Source organism: Odontesthes bonariensis, chromosome 19 (assembly GCF_027942865.1).
Source record: "Odontesthes bonariensis isolate fOdoBon6 chromosome 19, fOdoBon6.hap1, whole genome shotgun sequence".
NCBI classification, from domain to species: domain Eukaryota; kingdom Metazoa; phylum Chordata; class Actinopteri; order Atheriniformes; family Atherinopsidae; genus Odontesthes; species Odontesthes bonariensis.
The window spans coordinates 3,666,618-3,691,018 of NC_134524.1; the positions used below are offsets into that span (position 1 = coordinate 3,666,618).

General features: G+C 44.4%; 1 protein-coding gene across 1 annotated transcript; it reads left to right on the top strand.

Moving 5' to 3' along the window:
* Positions 1–187: 187 nt before the first annotated feature.
* ccdc171 (coiled-coil domain containing 171) lies at positions 188–23,945 on the top strand. Its single transcript, XM_075451078.1, has 24 exons — positions 188–215; positions 991–1,131; positions 1,738–1,999; positions 2,802–2,952; positions 3,750–3,919; positions 4,001–4,147; positions 4,679–4,771; positions 4,971–5,131; positions 5,234–5,372; positions 5,750–5,953; positions 6,033–6,122; positions 6,349–6,582; positions 8,854–9,021; positions 10,509–10,676; positions 11,429–11,933; positions 13,871–13,978; positions 20,138–20,313; positions 20,455–20,592; positions 20,677–20,856; positions 20,956–21,101; positions 21,374–21,428; positions 22,396–22,527; positions 22,609–22,761; positions 23,675–23,945. The coding sequence occupies exons 2-24, from the start codon at positions 1,019–1,021 to the stop codon at positions 23,891–23,893; spliced, it is 3,912 nt and encodes a 1,303-aa protein (XP_075307193.1). The 5' UTR covers positions 188–215; positions 991–1,018; the 3' UTR covers positions 23,894–23,945.
* The last annotated feature ends 456 nt before the right edge of the window (positions 23,946–24,401 follow it).

The window sequence follows — 24,401 nt, forward strand, 5'->3', positions numbered from 1 at the left end:
CATTAAAAAACTAAAAGTCTAAGTGTTTTCAATTTAAATAGATTAATTTTACGTTTTAACTCAAATGTAACATGCAAAAACAGCACAATTCAATTCTATCTTCCCAGATGACGTAACAATCTGGGAAGCTTCAGCCAATTAGGAGCTGAGGCGGAAATGACGTATTGATGTCAAAGATGGCGTTTGATTCAAACGGTTTCAGGACAAGTGTTTCAGTAAGTGATTCTGACAGCCTACAAACAGCTTTTTATAAGTTATATGTTTTATTCTTCATATGCGGTAAGCCGTTTCGTAATAGTTAAAGTTAGTTTGAAGACTTGAAACTTGATTAGCAACTACGAAAAGTCTCTTTGTTCTGGGTTTAGTTGGTGTACGGTAACACGATTCCATTCACAAAATGTTAGAATTTGGGATTATGTCGTATTTTATTAAATCGTAGGCAAATTAATGTAAAGTCTTGAGTCAATTAAGTGTTAATAATATTTTCTTTATTAATTCGGCGTTCAGATGATCCACCAAACGCAACTTTAAAGTCTGTAAAATCACAGCTAAACAAACCGTTCAGCGCTGCGGACAGCGGATTGGGAAGTACACAAGTGCACGGCGTGTTGACAAAAGTGTTTTTGTGTTCGCGTGAGTAATGCCGAATTAAACTGTGGAGAATAACTGATTTATTTCTCGTCAATGTTTTGTTGTGAATGGTATATAACTCGACTTATGTCATGTTAAGTCTTTACTGGGAAGATATGTGAATGGAGACCGCTGTCGCGTCGTGTGCGGGGTTCAGTGCGTCTGCTGGCAAGGCAACATGAGCATCAGGGCAACCGGCCCCAAGGGTCCTCCAGAGTCCTCGGAAGCACAAATAACTGACTATTTACCTACTAGGAACCTCTTTTAATGCTTAAATGAAATGAGAAAATAGATAAGTACCACACTTCAAGTCAAGTATGTGTAATATCCAGAGATATAACAGTTGAATTTAATCTTCAGGGTCATTAAACGCGGTTCAGAGGGAGATATGCAGCCAGGACCGAGCAGGCAGCCTGGCCGGGGCAGGAGGGGGGAGAAGCGGAGGACTGAACCACCAGCCGCGGTCAGCGGTGCCCGGAGCCCCGAGGAGGCGATCACAAGGTGGGAGATGATTCCCGTAGAGTTACCTGAGCTGTTTACACTGGTGAAGAAAAAATGGTTAAACTCAATTTATTTATTAGTTTATTTGACAGGGACAATACAATCAGACATAGTTACAAATCAAAGCTTGTAGCTGATGTGATGCATACAGAGTATAGCAACAAGTGCTAATTTACAACTCCCGTCCCTGGTTAGGCTTTTCTATGCTGACACAAGACCTAAAATAGACATTAATTTACATAAGAACATTAATCTAGTTCAAACTTTCATCTCATTCATTCACTCTCACATTTTTACAAGTGAGTACAGTTTTGGTTGGTTTTAAGCCAAAATTTAAGTTTAAAGGTGAACAATTTAAACTCACTGATGGACTTAATATCTGTGGGCAGTGAGTTCCAGAGTTTACAGCTTTTGTAAGAAAAGACCTACTGTCCAAACGATGTTCTGCACTTAGGGATTGTACAGTTGTGGTTGGAGCTGCTTAAGGTTGAGAAAAAGATCTTAAATCTTTAGATGAAGGTTAAGAAATATGTTGGGAAAACATTCTGAGGTGAAATTCAGACTTTTCGTTTCAGTAAATAAACCAATTTTCCTCTTTTTCTCCAGGTTTAATAAGATCATCAGCGTGATGCAGCACAGAGAGAAGCAGGCGGGAGGAAGAAGAGCGGCGAGGAAGGAGGGAGAGGATGAGGAGGGACGGGGGAGCCGAGGAGATACCGAGAGGGGCAGAGAGAAAGAGAGGAGTGGTGGAGGGAGGAGGGCGGCGTCAGAAGGAGGCGAAGGAGGCGAGGAGACCAGGAGGCTGAGGTGGAGGCTCACCCAGCTGGAGAAGGAGAAACTGCAGCTGACGTCCAGCCACAACCAGGAGGTGAGTGAGCGGAACCGGACTGAAGCCAGAGCACAGCAGCGCCCCCTGGTGGCTGCTTTCAGTCAGAACATGTCTGTGTTCAGGCGTTCATGTTCCTGTTTGTCTCACCTGAGGAATCAGGTGATGACACGTCTTCCATCAGTAAAACAGCAAAAGAGTTCTAAAATATAAAGTAAAAACTGACTGAAACTGGTCTAAAGTTTAATTTAGTTTGTTTACGTTGTGCTGGTTCACAGCTGAAGACCTTTTAGGCCGCTGTATCAGGAATATTAACATAAAATATCTCATAAAAAGTCACAACTAGGACTTTAAAAAGATCAGAGCTTGTGATGAAAAGTTAAAATTAGGGAAATCAAATCATTTTGTGAAATGAAACACAAACAAATGTTCAATAATGTGAACTAAACCAGATAAATGAATCAAAAGATAAGGGAAAAAAGGTCATTAGATATTAAATAAATCAGATTTATGATATAAAGATTTGGCAAAAATGAAAAATTGTTGTTAAAAAGATTATTATTTTAAAAAATGTGATAGAAGTCAATTAAAGATGAAAAACTGTGAAATAAAATCTGTGTTTTGTTTTTACTTTATTTTATTTATTTATTATTACTTCTACTCTTTATGCTGAATGTGCCCTCACATTGCTGTTGATGTGGAAAATTCAATAAAAATATTTTTGAAAGAAAAGTTGAATCTGAAATGAGGAATAATTGTTCTAATTGAATTAAAGATGATGAAACATGTCCTAATTATAGATTTAAATGTTCTTACCTAAGTCGTGCACACTCTGTGTGTTCAGGCGTGCAGGCTGCAGGCGGAGGTGACCCGCCTCCGCTCATCGGTGGAGCGCGGTGAGGCTCAGCGGGCGGAGCTTCAGTACCAGCTGACTGTGAGTCGCAGAGACGCCGAGCGAGTCGACGCGCTCAGCAGAGAGAAACAGGCGCTCACAGGTGAACGAATCCAACGCACACATACAGCCGCTCTGCTCTCATCGCTCTGCATCAGGAAGCTTTAGAAAACTGAGATTCAGTTGTAAGATTCGATTAACCGGTTAGAATATTTAAGAGAAGATAACGATTCAAAGCTCTTTAGTTCAATTAATTCAGTGAATGAAATGCAGGGGTGAAAAGTTTGATTTTTAAAGGAGTTCAAGACGCAGACCTGCAGTTTTCTGGGAGTTTGTTCCAGAAAAAAACTGAGAGAAGCTTCTGCATGTTTGGTTTAACTCTGCGGACAGAAAGCAAACCTGGTCCTGAAGGTTCAGAACGGAGCAGAAGATCAGAGAAGAAACCATTTAACCATTTTCTAAATCACTCCGACACATTAATCCTGGAAATATTCTGCAGGTGGCAGCTGGCTGAGCTGATATAGCTGCTGGAGTTCATAATAACAGCCAGATTTCTGGCCTGGTTTGTAGTTTTTAACATAACAGACTGACCTCTGACCTCTGACAATGAGCTCTGTTTGACTAAAAGAGGTTCTGGATCATCCAGTTGTTTATTCTTTGAGTGTTTGTGAGGGATTATAATCCCTGGGCGGTATCAGGAGCGTGTAAATGTTGAATAAAAGAGGCCCCAGGATTGAACCCTGAGGGACTCCAGGTGCCATTTGTGTCTGATCAGACGTGTGATCCCTGTAGAGACAAAGAAGTCTCTGGGATTTGAACCAAGTAATTTTTTCAGATAATTAGGAACGGCAGCGTCTGGTACGGGTGGACTAAGCAGCTCTAACTGCGTTTGTGTGTCAGAGCGAGAGGTGGAGCTCCAGCAGAAGGTCGACGAGCTGCAGAAAGCTCTGCACATCACGCGGCAGGCCAGGCAGGAGGACCAGCATGCTTTGCAGCAGGAGGTGGAGGAGCGCGACCGTCTGATTCAGAGCTTCAGCACCGAGAACCAGCGGCTGCACCGACTGCTGCAGGTCTGACACACAAACACAGAGCAGGACGGCGGGTTTTAGTTCCAGCTCAGAGACTGAAAACCGTCCCAAATGTCCCCCCAGGACCAGGAGGAGGCTCTGGAGCAGTCCGAGAGGAGGATGGTGGAGGTGCAGAGGGAGGTGCAGAAAGAGGCGGAGGCGAGCAGGCGGCACGCCGAGGAGCTGAAGCACCTGACGGAGCGCGAGGAGAGGAGCCGCAAGGAGAAGGAGGTGGGATCCCGAGGTTGGAGCTGAGGTGGAGGAGGGATGGAGGAGGGATCCCGAGGTTGGAGCTGAGGTGGAGGAGGGATGGAGGAGGGATCCCGAGGTTGGAGCTAAGGTGGAGGAGGAGGGATGGAGGAGGGATGGAGCTGAGGTGGAGGAGGGATGGAGGAGGGATCCCGAGGTTGGAGCTAAGGTGGAGGAGGAGGGATGGAGGAGGGATGGAGCTAAGGTGGAGGAGGGATGGAGGAGGGATCCCGAGGTTGGAGCTGAGGTGGAGGAGGAGGGATGGAGGAGGGATCCCGAGGTTGGAGCTAAGGTGGAGGAGGGATGGAGGAGGGATCCCGAGGTTGGAGCTAAGGTGGAGGAGGAGGGATGGAGGAGGGATGGAGCTGAGGTGGAGGAGGGATGGAGGAGGGATCCCGAGGTTGGAGCTAAGGTGGAGGAGGAGGGATGGAGGAGGGATCCCGAGGTTGGAGCTGAGGTGGAGGAGGAGGGATGGAGGTGACGGAGGTGACGGTCTGTGCTCTGTGTGTCCAGCTGTCGGATCAGAGGGTGAAGTCTCTGGAGTCGAGCGTGGAGGCGGAGCGAGCGGCGCACCTGGAGACCAAGTTCCACTCCGAGGTCACCCAGGTAACGGGCTGAGGGGGGGGTGTCTGTGTGGAATTCCCTCAGATAACGTCTCAGTGAGGGCGGGGAAACCCCTCAGATAACGTCTCTGTGAGGGGGGGGGGTCTGTGTGGAATTCCCTCAGATAACGTCTCCGTGAGGGGGGGGGGTCTGTGTGGGAACCCCTCAGATAACGTCTCCGTGTGACCATGTGACCCTGCAGCTGCGGGCGCGGGACCTGGAGGCGGCGGCGGCGGCGGAGCGGTGCGGCCAGCAGGAGGCGCAGCGCAGCCTGGAGCTGCTGCGAGCTCAGTTCAGGGAGGTGGAGCGCGCCTACAGCCTGGAGAAGGAGCGGCGCGACGGCGCCGAGCGCGCCCTGGAGCGGTGAGCGTCACTCAGACTAACCAAGGGATGATGTCATAGATTTCACTCTGATGAACTCTGATGAACTCTGATGAACTCTGATGAACTCTGGTGTGTGCGTAGGCTGCAGTCCGAGCACGAGCACAGCAGGTCTGACATGAGCGTTGCCCTGGAAACCGAACGGAAGGTGACCTCTGACCTCAGAGAGAAGCTGGAGGAGGAGCAAAGACTGCACGCCGTCACACGCTCACTGCTGCAGCAGGTAATGCACACACACGCTCACTCTGTGATCAGACTGAGCTCCTCCCTCCGGATGGTGGAGCTCCTCCCTCTGGATGTTGGAGCTCCTCCCCCTGGATGGTGGAGCTCCTCCCCCTGGATGTTGGAGCTCCTCCCCGTGGATGTTGGAGCTCCTCCCCCTGTCTCTAAGGCTGAGCCCCGCCCCCCTCTGAAGGAAACTCATTTCCCAAACCAGACGCCCTCTGTTTATGATCCTTTATGTTCATTTTCTCTCTCAGCATTCAGCTGGTTATCATGTGGGAACATTTACACACTGAAAAGTCGGACATTTTAAACCCGGCGACACGGCAGCGAAGTCCCAGATTATCCGAAGCTGACTTCTTCTTCTTCTGTGTTTAGGCAGCTCAGCGGCAGTCTGAGACGGAGGAGTCCTTCCTGAGCCTCATCAAGCAGCTCAGAGACGCGCTGAGACAGCACGGCAGCTCAGCTGATTCAACACAACCAGCAAAGGATGATGGGAAGCCGAGTCCTGCCGAGGTCCTCCGGCTGCTGCTGACGACTCTGAGCAGCTACCAGCAGAGACTGGAGGACGCTGACACGCAGGTGAGCTACCTGCTCACTTCTTCTTCTTCTGTTTCCGTCTCCAGGTCTCTCACTTCTCTTTTCCTGCCTCTGCTTTCAGCTTCAGGATCTGCTGTCTGCGTCAGAGAAGCTGCAGGAGCAGAACCAGACTCTGCAGCAGCTGATCTCAGAGCAGAGGAGGCAGATGGATGTAAATCCTCCAGTTTTTACTGAAAACAGTCCAACATTATGTTTTATGTCCTGTGCTTTTACTCTGACCATTTAAAGGTCGTGTGACAGAAGCAAAGCTTTAACCTTTTGACATGTTGCTGCTTAAAGTGCGCACAGATGACACGTGAAACGTGCCAAACCGGCGTGCTGTTTATACGCGTTACCGTGACAACGCTGTGGGTCAGTAACAGCAGTTTGTTCTGCAGGAGTCTCGGCAGGCGTCGGGCAAACTGGAGGAGGAAGCGGCTGCTTTGCGTCAGGAGAGCTCTGATTGGTCGATGCAGACTCGTCGCCTGCAGGCGGAGCTGCAGAAACAGGGGGAGGAGCTACAGGGACAGGGGGAGGAGCTGCAGAAACAGAGGGAGGAGCTACAGAAAAGGAAGGAGGAGCAGACGGAAGAAGTCCAGAAGATAACTGACCGCTTCAAGAAAGAGTCAACGGTGATTGTTCAAACATTCGTGCTTTAATTTGACCTTTTTTTGGGGAGTTTTTGTCTCTGTTTTAGCTCAGAGGAGTTTTAGCTCATTCCTACTGACAGAGCAACTCTGGGTTCCTGGTGGGTTTTATCAGATATCTGATGTACCCGGTGTGGTCTGATGTTGGAATGAGGTCAGGGCAACGGCCTAACTCTTCCAGAACACTGAAGTGGACGATCATTTCCCGTCATGTCAGTCTTCTTCTGGGGTTCCTCTTCATAATTCCGGTTTAGTTTTGTCGAGGGGGTGGGGTCAGGGACCCGTGAACATGCAGTACTCCAGCCGCTGGTTAGGAAGCTGCTTTAAAAACACACGAGATCAGAACCAGAACCAGAACCAGAACCTCAGAGATCACAGCAGGGCGTCTCTGTTTGGTAAAGTATCTGAGCGGTTCCAGAAGCAGCAGATGAATCCGTTGTATGGATAAATGTATGAACACAAAGTACCATTGGCCCTCTCAGCTGTAGCCATTATGTTAGTAAAACCCGTTCGTACGTTTGATTCCAACACAGTTAAAGGTTCAGACTCGTGTCCTTTTAGTGTTGGAACAGCCTTCCTGGTTCCTGTTCATAAAAGTGTCGTCTGTGAAGTGAAGCGAACAAATCCAAACCTTTTCTCAGCTGGGAAAACAAACTGATCCAAGTTTCCTATGTCGCTATGGAAGCTGAAAAGGGTCAACTTACCCTCACAGCCAAAAACACATTTTAAAACTCTCGCAGAGTATAATGTGCACGATCCGGCTCACACAGGCGTACGCTGAAAGGAAAAGGTTGTTTTTACGTAGGGCTGGTCGAGTTAACTCGTTATTATCGCGTTAACTTGTTAACTATTTAACGCCGATAAATATTTTATCGCGCATTAACGCAGGTTTTATTATTGTAAAAGTCTGTTGAATGCATCACATTCACACAGTTACAGCAAACACCACGAAGCATGGAGTAATAAAATGAAGATAAACTAGCAGGTAACATCACCGCTACAGGTGTGAAGCTCACGGAGCTAACCGGCGCTACATCCTGTTTTACTCGTTTCAACATAAAAGCACGTATTTCAAAATAAAACTTAAAAAAAAACTCCTGCATTTACAGCCAAGTTGAATTGTCTTCTCAGCGTAGTAGTTCCAGTCTAAAATATCACTTAAAGGCAAAACACACAACTGATAGCAGCAAGTCATTCAAGGAAACAGACAGTGGAGCGAGGCTTCTACATAAAAACTACAGAAAGATGCTGATGTTAAAAGTGTGTTTGCACAACAAATGTTATGGCACTTTCATTCATATGGCAGCACATTTAAAATAAAGCTAAATGCTAAAGGCTATACACTACTTTTGGATTCAATTTTTTGGATTTTGCATACAAATGTGATTAATCGTGATTAATCAGGGAAATCATGTGATTAATTTGATTCAAAATTTTAATCGCTGCCCGGCCCTAATATATATATATGTATATATATATATATATATGTATATGTATATGTGTATATGTATATGTATATATATATATATATATATATATATATATGTGTGTATGTATATGTATATATATGTGTGTATATATATATATATGTATATGTATATATGTATATATATATATATATGCCATATGTGTATATACAAGGGCTGTCAAAATTAATTAATTCATTGTAAATATATATAAACTCACACACAAATTCACGGGATCTCACGTGAAATCATGTGATTAATTAGATTAAAGATTTTTATCGTTGCCCAGCCCTGTTTTTAGGAGATGAAACATTTTAACTCTGCAGATAAGACAGAAAACATGGAGGAGGATGAAGTGGGACCTTTAATTTTGTGCTTATTTAACTTGGAACGAGTTGTTTTTAGGGTCTTTGGACCCTCACCCAGCCCTTCAGAGAAGGCCTGGTGTCACTTTTAAGTAAGTTTTCTCTCAGCGACGATGGTAGATGCAGACATGATGCTGCCACCACCGTGTCTTACAGACAGAATCCGGCTCTAAAGCTGAACATTTAAATGAAAACAAGTTCATTTCAGTCTCATCTGTGATGAATGGAAACAGCTCACAGTCACAGTTAAAACTTAGTAAAGTTAAGTGGTGTGTGGACGACCCCGCCTGCTTCCCGTCCTCTCTGTCTGTGTTCCACGCAGCGTGATGTCATTAAACCGGAGACATTTGATTACAGCCGAGGACTCGGAGGAAATCGTGTAAAAAGCTTCACGCTGAGCCTCCCTGTGTGTCTGTGTGCCTCAGGCCCGGCTGACCTTCCTCTACTGCCTGTACCAGCGCCTGCTGGCCGGCTGCGTCCTCCTCCAGCAGCCCCACAGCGTCCTGGGGAACTTCACCTGGAAGGAGCTGTGTGACGTCATCGGCGAGCAGGTGGACCGGCTGACCTCTGACCTGCGGAAGGCCAACGACCAGGTTTGTTTTTAAAAGGAGGGGAGGGGCCGGATCCGAGTGTAAAGCAGACATGAACAAGCTGCTTTTCTTTCCACTTTGGCGTCTGGAGGAGGAAGAACCCCGAATTCTGTGGGAGTTATTTGGGATTTTAGTGGGACTTTTCTGTCCTTTTTGATATGAAATTGCAGGAATAAATGAAAAAACTTTGTGCTTGGTTCAGGGGCCTCAAACCCTCTACGATGTCGTCACTGTAGCTTTCTCTGTCCTGACCATGGATGTGTTATATTTAGGGCTGGGCGAGTTAACTCGTTATTATCGCGTTAAGTCGTTAATTATTTAACGCAGATAGATATTTTATCGCGCATTAATAATTTATTATTTTTATTTTTTATTTATTTATTTATTCTCTTTTATTATTTTATTTTTTATTATTATTTATTAATTTATTATCCGCATTTATTATTTTTTATTTTTTTAGGCTTTTGTGCCTTTAATAGAAAGTTCAGAGAGACAGGAAGCAGGGGGCAGAGAGAGGGGGAACAACATGCAGCACAGGGCCGTCCGATGCGGGACTCGAACCGGGGCCAGCTGCAGCGAGGACTAAAGCCTCTGTACATGGGGCGCCTGCTGTACCCACTACGCCACAGACCATCCCTGTTTTATTATTTATTTTATTTTGTAAAAGTCTGTTGCTCACAGGCTTTTATTTTGTAAAAAAATGCAGGAGGGCCTTCCTCCCAGCGGCAACACGTCTTCACAATAAAAGCTCATAAAAAAAACTGCTCCGTTATCATTTCCCTTTGGGATAAATTACTTGTTTTTATCGACAGGACGGGCTGTGGCATGTTTTCCGTAGCCTCCTCTTCCTCAGCCATGTCTGGTGATGATGTCATGAACACTTCAATCTTATAGATCCGGTTGAAACCATTTTTCTCTGCAGGTCGCCCGCCTGCAGTGAGTGTTTATTGTGTTTTTGTCATGATTTAGTTTCTTTTTAATCTTTTAGGAATACGTTCTGGTTCTTTTGTGCCTCTTTTAAGTTGTTTCGAGTCTTTTTTTCATTGTTTTTGGGTCTTTTTGTGGTTTTGCTGTATTTGTTTTGTATCATATTGTGCTTTATTTTGTAGCATTGCATCTTTGGGGTTTTTTTGGCTTGTTTTTACCGTTTTTACACGTCTGACATGTTGCTTTGTGTGCTTTTTGACTTCTTTTCTGCAGGTCGCCCGCCTGCAGTGAGCGTTTATTGTGTTTTTTTCATGATTTGGTTTCTTTTTTTAATCTTTTAGGAATAAGTTCTGGTTCTTTTGTGCCTCTTTTAAGCTGTTTCGTGTCTTTTTTCATTGTTTTTGGTTCTTTTTGTGGTTTTGCTGCATTTGTTTTGTATCATATTGTGCTTTACTTTGTAGCATTGCATCTTTCTGAGTTTTTTTTGGCTCGTTTTTACACGTCTGACATGTTGCCTCGTGTGCTTTTTGACCGCCTGACCGCGGCGCTCTTCTTCTCTGCAGGTCGTCCGCCTGCAGAGAGCGTGCGACAAGAAGAGCGTGTGCGTGCGCCAGCTGCAGCGCAGTCAGGAGGGTGTGTTGTCTCGCCTGGAGGAGAGCGTGAGGAGGAGGGAGGAGGCGTGGAGCAGCCAGCACGCGCACACCGTCAGCCAGCTGCAGATCCAGCTGCAGGTAACGCGCACACTTCCCTCAGATGAGCTGAATCAGCAGAGATGAAGGAAGAGTTTTCAGTCCCAGAGAGCTGAAACTCCCTTTATAAGCTCATCTGTGCCCATCTTAATGTTCTGGGCACAGAAACAGCCTCTGGGGGTTACAAAGTGTGAGATTATTATCTTAAAGTATAAATCTGCCTGTTGGGTTTGAGTTTGACCTGATCAAATTTCAGGAGATCTTATTTTAGAATGATGGAGAATGTTCTGGACAGTTTGTTTTGGGTTTGCATGAAGGAAGCATATTGATCCGATCCATATTGATCTGATCGAATGCTGATAACAGCTTTAATGAAATATACCTTTGAGCTGCATTCAGAACATCCGTCTGTTTCCGTATTAAACTGATGAATTCACCCTGTTTTTCAGCATTAAACTGATGAATTCACCCTGTTTTTCAGAATTAAACTGATGAATTCACCCTGTTTCAGTATTAAACTGATGAATTCACCCTGTTTTTCAGAATTAAACTGATGAATTCACCCTGTTTTTCAGCATTAAACTGAGGAATTCACCCTGTTTTTCAGTATTAAACTGATGAATTCACTCTGTTTCAGTATTAAACTGATGAATTCACCCTGTTTTTCAGTATTAAACTGATGAATTCACCCTGTTTCAGTATTAAACTGATGAATTCACCCTGTTTTTCAGTATTAAACTGATGAATTCACTCTGTTTCAGTATTAAAACTGATGAATTCACCCTGTTTTTCAGTCGTGTCGCTCTCAGTGCGACTCGCTCCAGGACCACGCCTCCTCCCTGGAGTGCCGCTGTTCCTCGCTGACCTCTGACCTCTCCCGGCTCCAGGGCCTCCTCTCCAGAAGCCGCAGAGAGTCTTCCTCCTTTTTCTTGGCGAGCGCCCTGCTGGCGGGCGCCCTGAGGCACGCCCAGCTCTGCGTTCAGGCGCTCTCCCAGCAGAAAAGCCTCCTGTGCAGGTGGCTGGCGGAGAAGCAGCTGCTGGAGGAGGAGGTGAGGAGGCTCGCCGACGCTCTGGGAGGCGAGAAAGACCCGGAGGAAGAGGAGGAAGGAAGAGGAAGGAGGGCGGCGAGGCGGCGGTGGAGGAGGAGCGTGTGCGTGGTGTTGGCCATTAAGAGGTGGTGCGCTCTGACCAGAAGGACCACGGTGTTGTTTCGTCTGGAGAGAGGAGGCGGCGCTGTGGCTGTTTGTGTTTATGGAGAAACTACGGCAACACAGAAGGGTCAAGAAGCACAACAACAAGGTGATTGATCACTCAGAATAACGATCACTTTCATGCAGAATAAACAACACAAACTGTGTGTTCATCCAGGTAAACACTTTGGCTGTGTTTGAAACCACATACTGCATACGACATACTGCATACTATATACTGCATACTACATACTACATACTGCATACTACATACTACACACCGCATACTGCATACTGCATACTACATACTGCATACTGCATACTACATACTGCATACTACATACTGCATACTATATACTGAATACTGCATACTACATACTGCATACTGCATACGACATACTGCATACTGCATACTGCATACTACATACTGCATACTTCATACTGCATACGACATACTGCATACTGCATACTACATACTACATACTACATACTGAATACTGCATACTACATACTGAATACTGCATACTACATACTGCATACTGCATACGACATACTGCATACTGCATACTACATACTGCATACGACATACTGGATACTGCATACTGCATACGACATACTGCATACTACATACTACATACTGCATACTACATACTGCATACTACATACTGCATACTGCATACTACATACTGCATACTGCATACGACATACTGCATACTACATACTACATACTGCATACTACATACTGCATACTACATACTGCATACGACATACTGCATACTACATACTGCATACTGCATACTGCATACTACATACTGCATACTACATACTGCATACTACATACTACAAACTGCATACGACATACTGCATACGACATACTGCATACTACATACTGCATACTACATACGACATACTGCATACTACATACTGCATACTGCATACTACATACTGCATACTCCATACTACATACTGCATACTGCATACTACCTACTGCATACTACATACTGCATACTGCATACTACATACTGCATACTACATACTGCATACTACATACTACATACTGCATACTACATACTGCATACTACATACTACATACTGCATACTACATACTGCATACTACATACTGCATACTACATACTGCATACTGCATACTACATACTACATACTGTATACTGCATACTACATACTACATACTACATACTGCATACTGCATACTACATACTACATACTACATACTGTATACTGCATACTACATACTGCATCCTCATCGATCAGACAGTATGCAGAGCGTTTACCCACAATGCATTTCGCTCCTGCCCGAGCCGAAATCAGCCGGCCTGAAGCTGATTTCGCTTAAGCTCTAAACTCTGTAAACTTTAGCAACATTTGAAACATTTTCAGGTGAGAAAGTAGTCGTTTAGATCCCCAACGTGTTGAAAACCTGACAAAATACCGGCTGTTTACAATTTTGTTCCCATGAATTCGGCGCTACTAAAGCTAGCCGCAGTGAGCAACGCACTTCCGGTTATTTTCACAAAATAAAATACCCGTTGCCTTTTATCATAGGGAAAGCCATTACGATACAATTGGTGCTTTTGTTTTGAAAACAGGAAGTGAACCTACCCTCGTTGTAGCTAGCTTGAAACTGCCGTTTTGACAGGAAATGACGATCGGCGACATCACGTTACGTTGCATCTTGGGTAGTTTGAGTACGAGTAGTAACCTCATGATGCATACCCAACATTTCAGAGAATCTAGTATGCATCCGGGAACTTCTCGCTTACTCAAACTCGCATACCAACTCAAAAAGTTAGTATGAGTAGTAGGAGTAGTATGCGGTTGCGAACACAGCCAGCGTTTATTTGTTCACAGCTGCTGACTGACGGAAGCTTTCACTGAAAGGTTGAATCCTAAAAATAAAGGTTTAGATTTAACACATAGCAGCTAAATAAGTTGTAAAAGCCAAAGAAATGAGGCTCAGGAAGACTTCTGAACTGTCGTTTGTCTCGTTTTCCACAACGTCTGGTGTATTTTATTTGTGTCGTTCAGACGATGAGAGTCCTGATGGCGTTTGTTCTCGCTGGCTTCGCTCCAAACGCCTCTCCTCCGGTATTCTGTCCTCCATGGCCGACCTGCAGGGGGCGCTGTCGCACACAGGTAACTGCACACACAGGTAACTGCTCACACAGGTAACTGTAAACACAGGTAACTGTACACACAGGTAACCGCACACACAGGTAACCGCTCACACAGGTAACCGCTCACACATGTAACTGCACACACAGGTAACTGCACACACAGGTAACTGCTCACACAGGTAACTGCTCACACACACAGGTAACTGCACACACAGGTAACTGCTCACACATGTAATTCAATTCAATTCAATTCATTTTTATTTATATAGCGCCAAATACAACAAATGTCATCTCAAGGCACTTAGATAGTAAGTCCAATTCAAGCCAATTGGAATTCAATTAATAATAATCATAATTCATAAAATAATCCAATTCGTTCATATAGAGCCAATTCAAAAACAATTTCCTAGCTAAGAAAACCAACAGATTGCACTGAAAACTTTTTGTTTTTCGGTCCAATCTCCCGTCCTGAGCGTGCCTGAGGCGACTGTGGAAAGGAACGACTCCCTTTTAACAGGAAGAAACCTCTGGCAGAACCAGACTCAGGAAGGGTGGCCATCCGCCTCGACCAGCTGGGGTTTGAGAAGACAGAAAAAGGGGGGGGGGAGGGGGGCAGGGGGCCACCGCGACAGCGGCACTGTAACACCATTCAAAGGATATCTGTTGGAACAGGGAAACACGAGTTAATGACCACAATAATATCACATATACATAAAGAGAGTAAAGTGAGGAAAGGTGTGACAGATGAGGCCCCCCAGCAGTCTAGGCCTATAGCAGCTTAACTATGGGATGTTTCAGGATCACCTGAGCCATCCCTAACTATAAGCTTTATCAAAAAGGAAAGTTTTAAGCCTGGTCTTAAAAGTGGAAAGGGTGTCTGCTTCCCGGACATTTACTGGCAGCTTATTCCACAATTGAGGGGCCTGATAACTGAAGGCTCTGCCTCCCATTCTACTTTTAGAAACTCTGGGAACCTCAAGTAAACCTGCAGTTTGGGAACGAAGTGCTCTGTTAGGAAAATATCTTACAATGAGATCTTTAAGATATGATGGAGCTCGGTCATTAAGAGCTTTATATGTGAGGAGAAGAATCTTAAATTCTATTCTGAATTTAACAGGGAGCCAATGAAGAGAAGCTAAAACTGGAGAAATATGATCTCTGCTGTTAGTTCTCATCAGAACTCTGGCTGCAGCATTTTGGATCAGCTGAAGGCTTTTCAGAGAATATGTAGGACAGCCCAATAATAAAGAATTACAGTAGTCCAATCTTGAAGTAACAAACGCATGAATTAGTTTTTCTGCATCACTCTGAGACAAGATGTTCCTGATTTTAACAATATTACGAAGGTGAAAGAAGGCAGTCCTAGAAACCTGTTTTATATGCGAGTCAAATGATAAGTTCTGGTCAAAAATAACTCCAAGGTTCCTCACTGTAGAACTAGAAGCCAAGGAAATACCATCTAGAGTAACTATATAGCTAGACAATTTCTCCCTGAAACGCTCAGGTCCAAAGATAACGACTTCAGTTTTGTCTGAATTTAGCAGCAGACAGTTCTGAGTCATCCAGGTCTTTATGTCTTTAAGACATGCTTGTAGTCTGACCAACCTATTGGTTTCATCTGGTTTTATAGATAAGTACAGCTGAGTATCATCAGCATAGCAATGGAAATTTATGCCATGCTGTCTAATAATGTTACCTAATGGAAGCATGTATAAAGTAAAAAGAATCGGTCCAAGCACAGAACCCTGGGGAACTCCATGACTTACTCTGGTGTGTGAGGAAGATTCTTCGTTTACAAGAACAAACTGAAATCTATCAGATAAATATGATTTAAACCAGCCTAATGCAGTTCCTTTAATCCCAATAACATGTTCAAGTCTGTGTAATAAGATACTGTGATCGACCGTATCAAATGCAGCACTGAGATCCAACAGGACAAGCACAGACACAAGTCCGCTATCAGAGGCTAAGAGGAGATCATTGGTAACTTTCAGCAGTGCTGTTTCTGTGCTATGATGCACTCTGAATCCTGACTGAAACTCTTCAAACAAATTATTTCTGTGTAAATGATCACAAAGCTGAGCTGCAACTATTTTTTCAAGAACTTTAGACATAAAAGGGAGATTGGATATAGGTCTATAATGAGCCAACACTTCTGAATCAAGAGTAGGTTTTTTAAGTAAAGGTTTAATTACAGCAACCTTAAAAGTCTGAGGTACATATCCTGTCAACAAAGACAGATTGATCAAATCCAATATGGAAGTGTCAATTAATGGGAAAACCTCCTTGAACAGTCTGGTTGGGATTGGGTCTAAAACACAAGTTGATGGTTTAGAAGAGACTATTGCTGTTGTTAGTTCAGAGAGATCAACTGGGCAGAAGCCGTCTAAATATAAATCAGGTTCTAAAGATACTTCTAAAGCTGCTGTACTTGATGATACATCACTGATAATAGTGGGAAGGACTCCATCAATCTTCTCTCTGATAGAAACAATTTTATTAATAAAGAAGCTCATGAAATCATCACTGCTGAGAGTTAAAGGAATAACTGGCTCAGCAGAGCTCGGACTCTTAGTCAGACTGGCTACAGTGCTGAAAAGAAACCTGGGATTATTCTTATTCGCTTCTATCAATGATGAATAATAAGCAGTTCTAGCTTTACGAAGGGCTTTCTTATACATTGTTAAACTATCTTTCCAGACTAACTGAGACTCTTCTAAATTAGAGGAACGCCACTGTCTCTCCAGCTTTCTTGCAGTCTGCTTTAAAGCACGCAGCTGTGAATTATACCAAAGAGCCAACCTCTTCTGACTGATTACCTTCCTTTTCAGAGGGGCAACATTGTCCAATGCTGTACACATTGAAACTATAGTGCTGTCAACAAGAGAGTCAAGTGCTGCTGGAGTAAAGTTTAGGTAGTCGTCCTCTGTCATATCTGCACATGGCAGTGAAGAAAAGGATGATGGAATTAATTCTTTAAATCTGGTTACAGCATCCTCTGATAGACACCTTCTATATGTAAATTTCTTCTCAGAAACTGTATAGTCAAGTAATGTAAACTCAAAGGTTATCAGAAAATGGTCAGATAAGACAGGGTTATGAGGGAACACTGTTAACTGTTCACTCTCAATGCCATAAGTCAGAACAAGATCAAGGGTGTGATTAAGGCAGTGAGTCGGTCCGTGAACACTCTGAGAAAATCCAATAGAGTCTAATATAGAATTAAAGTTCATATTCAGGCAGTCATTTTCAACATCTACATGAATATTAAAGTCACCCACTACAATGACTTTATCTGTACTCAGCACTAACTGGGATAAAAACTCTGAGAATTCAGACAGAAACTCAGAATAAGGGCCAGGTGGACGATACACAACAACAAACACAAGAGGTTTCTGGGATTTCCACTTTGCGTGGGAAAAACTGAGAATCAGATATTCAAAAGAGCTCAAACTAATCTTGGGTCTGGGACTGATGAGTAACCCTGATCTGAAAATAGCTGCCACTCCTCCTCCTCTGCCTGTGGTTCGAGGAACGTGAACATTTAAACAGTCAGAGGGAGTTGATTCATTAATGCTGACATGATCCTCCTGCTGCAGCCAGGTTTCTGTAAGACAAAATATATCAATATGATGATCACAAATCAACTCATTCACTAACAGAGACTTCGAAAGGAGAGATCTGATATTCAGCAAACCACATTTAATAGTTTGATGTTTTTGTTCAGTTAAAGTTTTTGTTTTAATAATTTCTTTTTGCACAAGAGGATTTGCTCCTTTTGTGTTAATTGATTGGGTGGGTAGCAGCAGGTGGGAAGCTGCAGAGAAGTGTGTAAGACTACAACTCTGCATCCTGGTCTGAGCCCTGGGTTGTCATGTTTTAGGGTGGCAAATAAATTCATCCATATTTCTAGAAATGAGAGCTGCTCCTTCCAAAGTGGGATGGATGCCGTCTCTCCTCATCAGACCAGGTTTTCTCCAGAAAGATTGCCAATTATCTCAGTAGCCCACGTTGTTTGCTGGATACCATCTAGACAACCAGCGATTGTAAGACGACATGCGGCTAAACATGTCATCACTGGTCAGATTTGGCAGGGGTCCAGAGAAAACTACGGAGTCCGACATTGTTTTGGCAAAATCACACACCGATGCAACATTAATTTTAGTGACCTCCGATTGGCGTAACCGGGTGTCATTAACGCCGACGTGAATAACTATTTTACCATATTTACGTTTATCCTTAGCCAGCAGTTTTAAATAGGATTCTATGTCGCCCGCTCTGGCCCCTGGAATGCATTTGACTATGGCCGCTGGTGCCTCTAATGCCACGTTTCTGACTATAGAGCTGCCAATTACCAGGGTTTTGTCCTCAGCGGGTGTGTCGCTGAGTGGGGAAAATCTGTTAGAAGCGTGGACAGGTCGATGGTGAACAACGGGCTTGACTTTAGAGCTATGCCTCTTCCTGACAGTCACCCAGCCACGATGAAATCCCGGCTGCTCGGGTTCTGCCTGGGGGCGGCTAATGGTGCTAGCTACGCTAGGTGGCTCCACACTGGCAAAAGGGGCCTGGCTCGCTATCGGTTGATTTTCAACAGTGCAGAGCCGAGCTTCCAATTCAGATAACCTCGCCTCCAAAACTACAAAAAGACTACATTTGTTACATGTACCATTATCGCTAAAGGAGGCAGAGGAGTAACTAAACATCTGACACACGGAGCAGGTGAAAGCAGGAGAAGGAGGAAGAGAAAGAGAACCGGTAGCCATGCTACGCTAGAGAACCAGACACACCGCTAAAAAGTGAGAATAAAGATTAAAGATCTGTAGGAGTGTGTTAGAACAGAACGGTAAGCTATAGAGTTTAACTATGCAAAATTGTGTAAGTTATAGATCGAAATAAAGTGATTATCAGTACTCCAAGCGGAGCAAGAAATTCCACAGTGCACGAGCAAGGTAACAGGAAGTGATGCAACACGTCTTACCGCAAAGCGTCACAGCGTCAGCAAAGCCTCCAACCCAACAAGGTGAATAAAGCTCCAAATCGGAAAGGAACTACCTGGTGCCTGATCCCCCTGGCCTGTTTGATGGCCACTTCTGGCCCATGTATTTGAAACACAAGAACTTACACATGTAACTGCTCACACATTCACATGATAAACACACACTCATCACATGTAACTGCTCACACATGTAACTGCTCACACATGTAACTGCTCACACACACAGGTAACTGCTCACACACACAGGTAACTGCTCACACACACAGGTAACTGCTCACACACACAGGTAACTGCTCACACAGGTAACTGCTCACACAGGTAACTGCTCACACACACAGGTAACTGCTCACACACACAGGTAACTGCTCACACACACAGGTAACTGCTCACACACACAGGTAACTGCTCACACACACAGGTAACCGCTCACACAGGTAACTGCACACACAGGTAACTGCTCACACAGGTAACCGCTCACACGGGTAACTGCTCACACAGGTAACCGCACACACATGTAACTGCACACACAGGTAGCTGCTCACACATGTAACTGCACACACAGGTAACTGCACACACAGGTAACCGCTCACACAGGTAACCGCTCACACAGGTAACTGCACACACAGGTAACCGCTCACACAGGTAACCGCACACACAGGTAACCGCTCACACAGGTAACCGCTCACACAGGTAACTGCACACACAGGTAACCGCTCACACAGGTAACTGCTCACACAGGTAACCGCTCACACAGGTAACTGCACACACAGGTAACCGCTCACACAGGTAACCGCACACACAGGTAACCGCACACACATGTAACTGCACACACAGGTAGCTGCTCACACAGGTAACCGCTCACACAGGTAACTGCTCACACAGGTAACCGCTCACACAGGTAACCGCTCACACAGGTAACCGCTCACACAGGTAACCGCACACACAGGTAACTGCTCACACAGGTAACCGCACACACAGGTAACCGCTCACACAGGTAACCGCTCACACAGGTAACTGTACACACAGGTAACCGCTCACACAGGTAACCGCACACACAGGTAACCGCTCACACAGGTAACTGCTCACACAGGTAACTGCTTACACATGTAACTGCTCACACATTCACATGATAAACACACACTCATCACAGGTCATCACAGCCGTGTCTGACCACTTCTCCAGGCTCCGCCCCTTCCAATGTGATCTCAGCTGCTCGCTCCGGTTTGTCCCGCCTCCTGGATCACCTCCTCGACCAATCGGATTCTAGTGTTTTGTCTGGCAGAGCGGACGAATGCTCGCTGAGCAGCCGGTTGAGACTCGGCCTGGACAGACTGACGGCTCCAAAGCCGGATACAAAGGTAACTGAATACCGGAGGGAGTAAAAAGTTTTACTTTGTCCTCACCTGTCGGTTTGTGACCTCACCACCTGTGTGTGTGACCTCACCACCTGTGTGTGGGTGTGACCTCACCACCTGTGTGTGTGTGTCGCCTCCTGTCAGACGCTGGTCTCCAGCCTCCAGCAGCACTTCCTGCTCTTCAGCCAACGACTGCACTCGGCCGAGGTGGAGAGGCGGAGCCTGAGGCTGGAGGTGACCAATCTCAAGAGAGGACTGCAGCAGGAGAAGGAGGAGATGGTGGTGAGAGACTCGCACTCACATGCACTCACGTGCACTCACGTGCACTCGCCTGTGCTGACACACACTCACCTGTGTTGCGTTCAGGTTCCAGCTGAGCGTTTCCACAGCTTATGTGAGGAGCTCCGTCAGGCTCTGAGCAGAGAGCAGGAGGCCCAGACGCTGTTCCAGGATCAGTGCAGCCAGCTGCAGGCTCTGCGGCGCCGAGTCGACGCTCACAGCGCCGAGCAGGCGGACTCGCAGCGCTCGCTGAGCCGGACCACACAGGTAAGGCTGCTGCTCCATCCTTCTGGCTCCGGCTGTGTCTGAGCTGTTCGCCGGGAAGCTCTGAGGTGAATGTGCTGGTGGTGTCGCCTGCCTCTGCAGGGGCTGTCGGAGGCTCGGCGGGACGTGAGCCGGAAGGAGCGCTCGCTGAGGATTCTGGGTAAGCACCTGTCGGGCGTTCAGAGGGAGAGGAAGCAGGTGGAGGAGCGGCTGCAGCGAGCCGAGGACGAGCTGAGAGACGCCGCCAGGTGAGAGCTCCACCGATACAGAACAACACGCTGTCTTATTCCAGCGGTGACACGTCATCCTGCGGCATCAGGTGGACATTAATCCGCCGCTGAAAATAGGCCCATCAAAAACTCCTTTCAGAAAATAGGAGGAGAACTCGTGTTACTCACCGTTTTAACCAGCTTAAGGACCTTTGAAGACATCCTGTTAAAACAAAAGCTGCTTGTTTTGATCATTATTTCAATCTTTAACGGCACTAAAGATAAAACGTTTTATTGAAATTGTTTTCCAGACGTCAGGACTGTGTGATCCGCTGCATGAAGGCTGCGGAGACGAGCTGCAAGCAGGTGAACGCCAAACGCATGCATGCAAACAAACAAACAAACAAACAAATAAACACACAAACAAATAAACATATAAACACATAAGCCAACAAACATACAAATAAACAAACATACAAATAAACAAACATACAAATAAACACACAAACAAACATATAAACACATAAGCCAACAAACATACAAACAACAAACAAACAAATAAACACATAAGCCAACAAACATACAAATAAACAAACCAACAAACAAACATACAAATAAACAAACATACAAATAAACACACAAACAAACATATAAACACATAAGCCAACAAACATACAAACAAACAAACATACAAATAAACAAACCAACCAACAAACATACAAATAAACAAACATACAAATAAACACACAAACAAACATATAAACACATAAGCCAACAAACATACAAACAAACAAATAAACACATAAGCCAACAAACATACAAATAAACAAACCAACAAACAAACATACAAATAAACAAACATACAAATAAACACACAAACAAACATATAAACACATAAGCCAACAAACATACAAACAACAAACAAACAAATAAACACATAAGCCAACAAACATACAAATAAACAAACATACAAATAAACACACAAACAAACATATAAACACACAAACCAACAAACATACAAATAAACAAACATACAAATAAACACACAAACAAACATATAAACACACAAACAAATAAACATATAAACACATAAGCCAACAAACATACAAACAAACAAATAAACACATAAGCCAACAAACATACAAATAAACAAACACATTAACAAATAAACACACAAACAAACAAATAAACACATAAGCCAACAAACATACAAATAAACAAACATATTAACAAATAAACACACAAACATACAAATAAACACATAAGCCAACAAACATACCCATAAACAAATAAACAAACAAACACACCTGATGTGACGCTGTACGCTTGTCAGGTCAGAGAGAGCCTCATCCAATCACAGCGCTCCCCGTCAGCTCAGCCCCGCCCCCTGCTGTTCGCACTGGACCACCTGCAGCTGAGTGGAGCAGAGAGCATGATGGGAGCACCTGAGGTGACGGCGTGCCAGGTAACAGAGTGGGCGGGGCCTTTCTGTCCGTCCCCTCCTTCTCTCGTGCGTTCTTCTTCACGTCTTTCCCCTCGTCTGCAGAGTTTCCTCGCCGCCGTCTCTCAGCTCTGCCACGCCTGCAGCTCCAGGATCGACTGGCTCGAGGAGGAAGTCTCCGCCCACCGCAGTCATGTGACCGCTCTGCGCAGCGAGCTGCAGGACGTCTGTCTCCGTGACAACCTGGCTTTTGTCCCTGTAAGACCCCCCCGTAAAAACACGCCTTTCGCTTAATAAGATATCACATTTATTTAAAGGTGACAAATTCTGCCGTTTTTAATAATTTGACACCATTTCTGAGGCCATATTTAGATGTTTGGGACAGATTATAGCACATTTGTGCTCCTCAGAGCCGTTTTTGGGGAGTTTTACACCTGCTGGTGACCTCAGTCGCCCTGATATCTGCTCCCAGGAACAGGAAGAAGGGATTTCTACACAATATGTCACCTTCAAATCTTCAAAATCTTCTTTAATTTTTCCATTTTAAAGCAGTTATACGTGTCCAATTCAGCTTATTTCAGTCGAGTTTTTGACTGTTTCAGAAGCTTGTTTTGTATTTTAAACAGAAAACGCGTTTTTCTTTAAAGTTGGTTTCAAGTTTGGCCAAATCTGAAGGAAATCTTGCAGATTTGTCTCGTTATTGTCCATCTTTTTACATTAATGATCGGATTTAATGTTCCTTATTGGATTCAGACACGTGGAAAAAGGATCATTTCACTCTAAATTTGTTGATCAGACTTTAAAAAGAAAAATAATCCTGATGGAGACCTTATATGGACTTTCTGGAAACTCAAAACCTTGAATTGTGACTAACTGTACAAGTTCTGCAATTTGTGCACTGCTGTGACCCTTTTGGAATGTAATTTTGTTTTATTAATTATTATTTATCTACATTAGTATAATTGTTTTGTTTGTTTTATTTTATGTTTATCTGTTTGTTTATTTTTATTCTATTTTATTTATTTATTTATCATTATTATTATTATTATTATTATTATTATTATTATTGTTGCCACATGGGGATATAATGTTCATGTTTAAATGTCAATGTTTAAATCAATGAAAAATCATGATAAAAAAGAGAAATAATCTGCTTCTGTTCCTCTTTCAGGTGGAGGAATTTCCTGAAGCATCACCGTTCATCGATGTGGAAAAATCTCCCCCCGTTCTCTTCCTTAATTTGTCCAACGACCCAGTAGTTGGTACAAGCCCCGCCCCCTTAGAGACAAACCCCTTGGCCCTCTCTAAACCCGTCATGGCGCCACAGAAAGGTAAGAAAACCACAAAGAAGAGCCGAAGACTCAGCAGAGGATCGGTGACGTCACACTGAGCTGCTGCTGGTTTTGGAAAGTCATTGAAAGGTCCTGGAAAGTCATTGAAAGGTCCTGGAAAGTCATTGAAAGGTCCTGGAAAGTCATTGAAAGGTCCTGGAAACTCTTCGTCATCCTCCTGAATTGTTTGGAAAGACGTGGAGGAGGCGTCCAAAGAAACGGCGTCTGACACGGCTCGCTGACGGCTGAGCGCCAGATGTTGGTGACGGATCAGCAGCTGCTTGATGCTTCTGCTCGTCTGTTTCGGAGCGTTTTATCCTCCACTCCAGAGTTTTATAATCACTCCTTACCTAAACTTCACAAACTAAAAGCTTCCAAACGTTTCCTCGTTTCTTTGACTGATTTGTTTCTCACTTATTTAAGAACTAAAGACAGGAAAAATGACGGTAAAATGACTTTTCATTCAGCGCTGAACGCAACACTGGCTGTAAAACCAAAAATCTGTTTGTTTTACACTTTTATGGGAGTCTGGGTGATTTTATTTGTGCTTTAAAACGTAACTGCTGT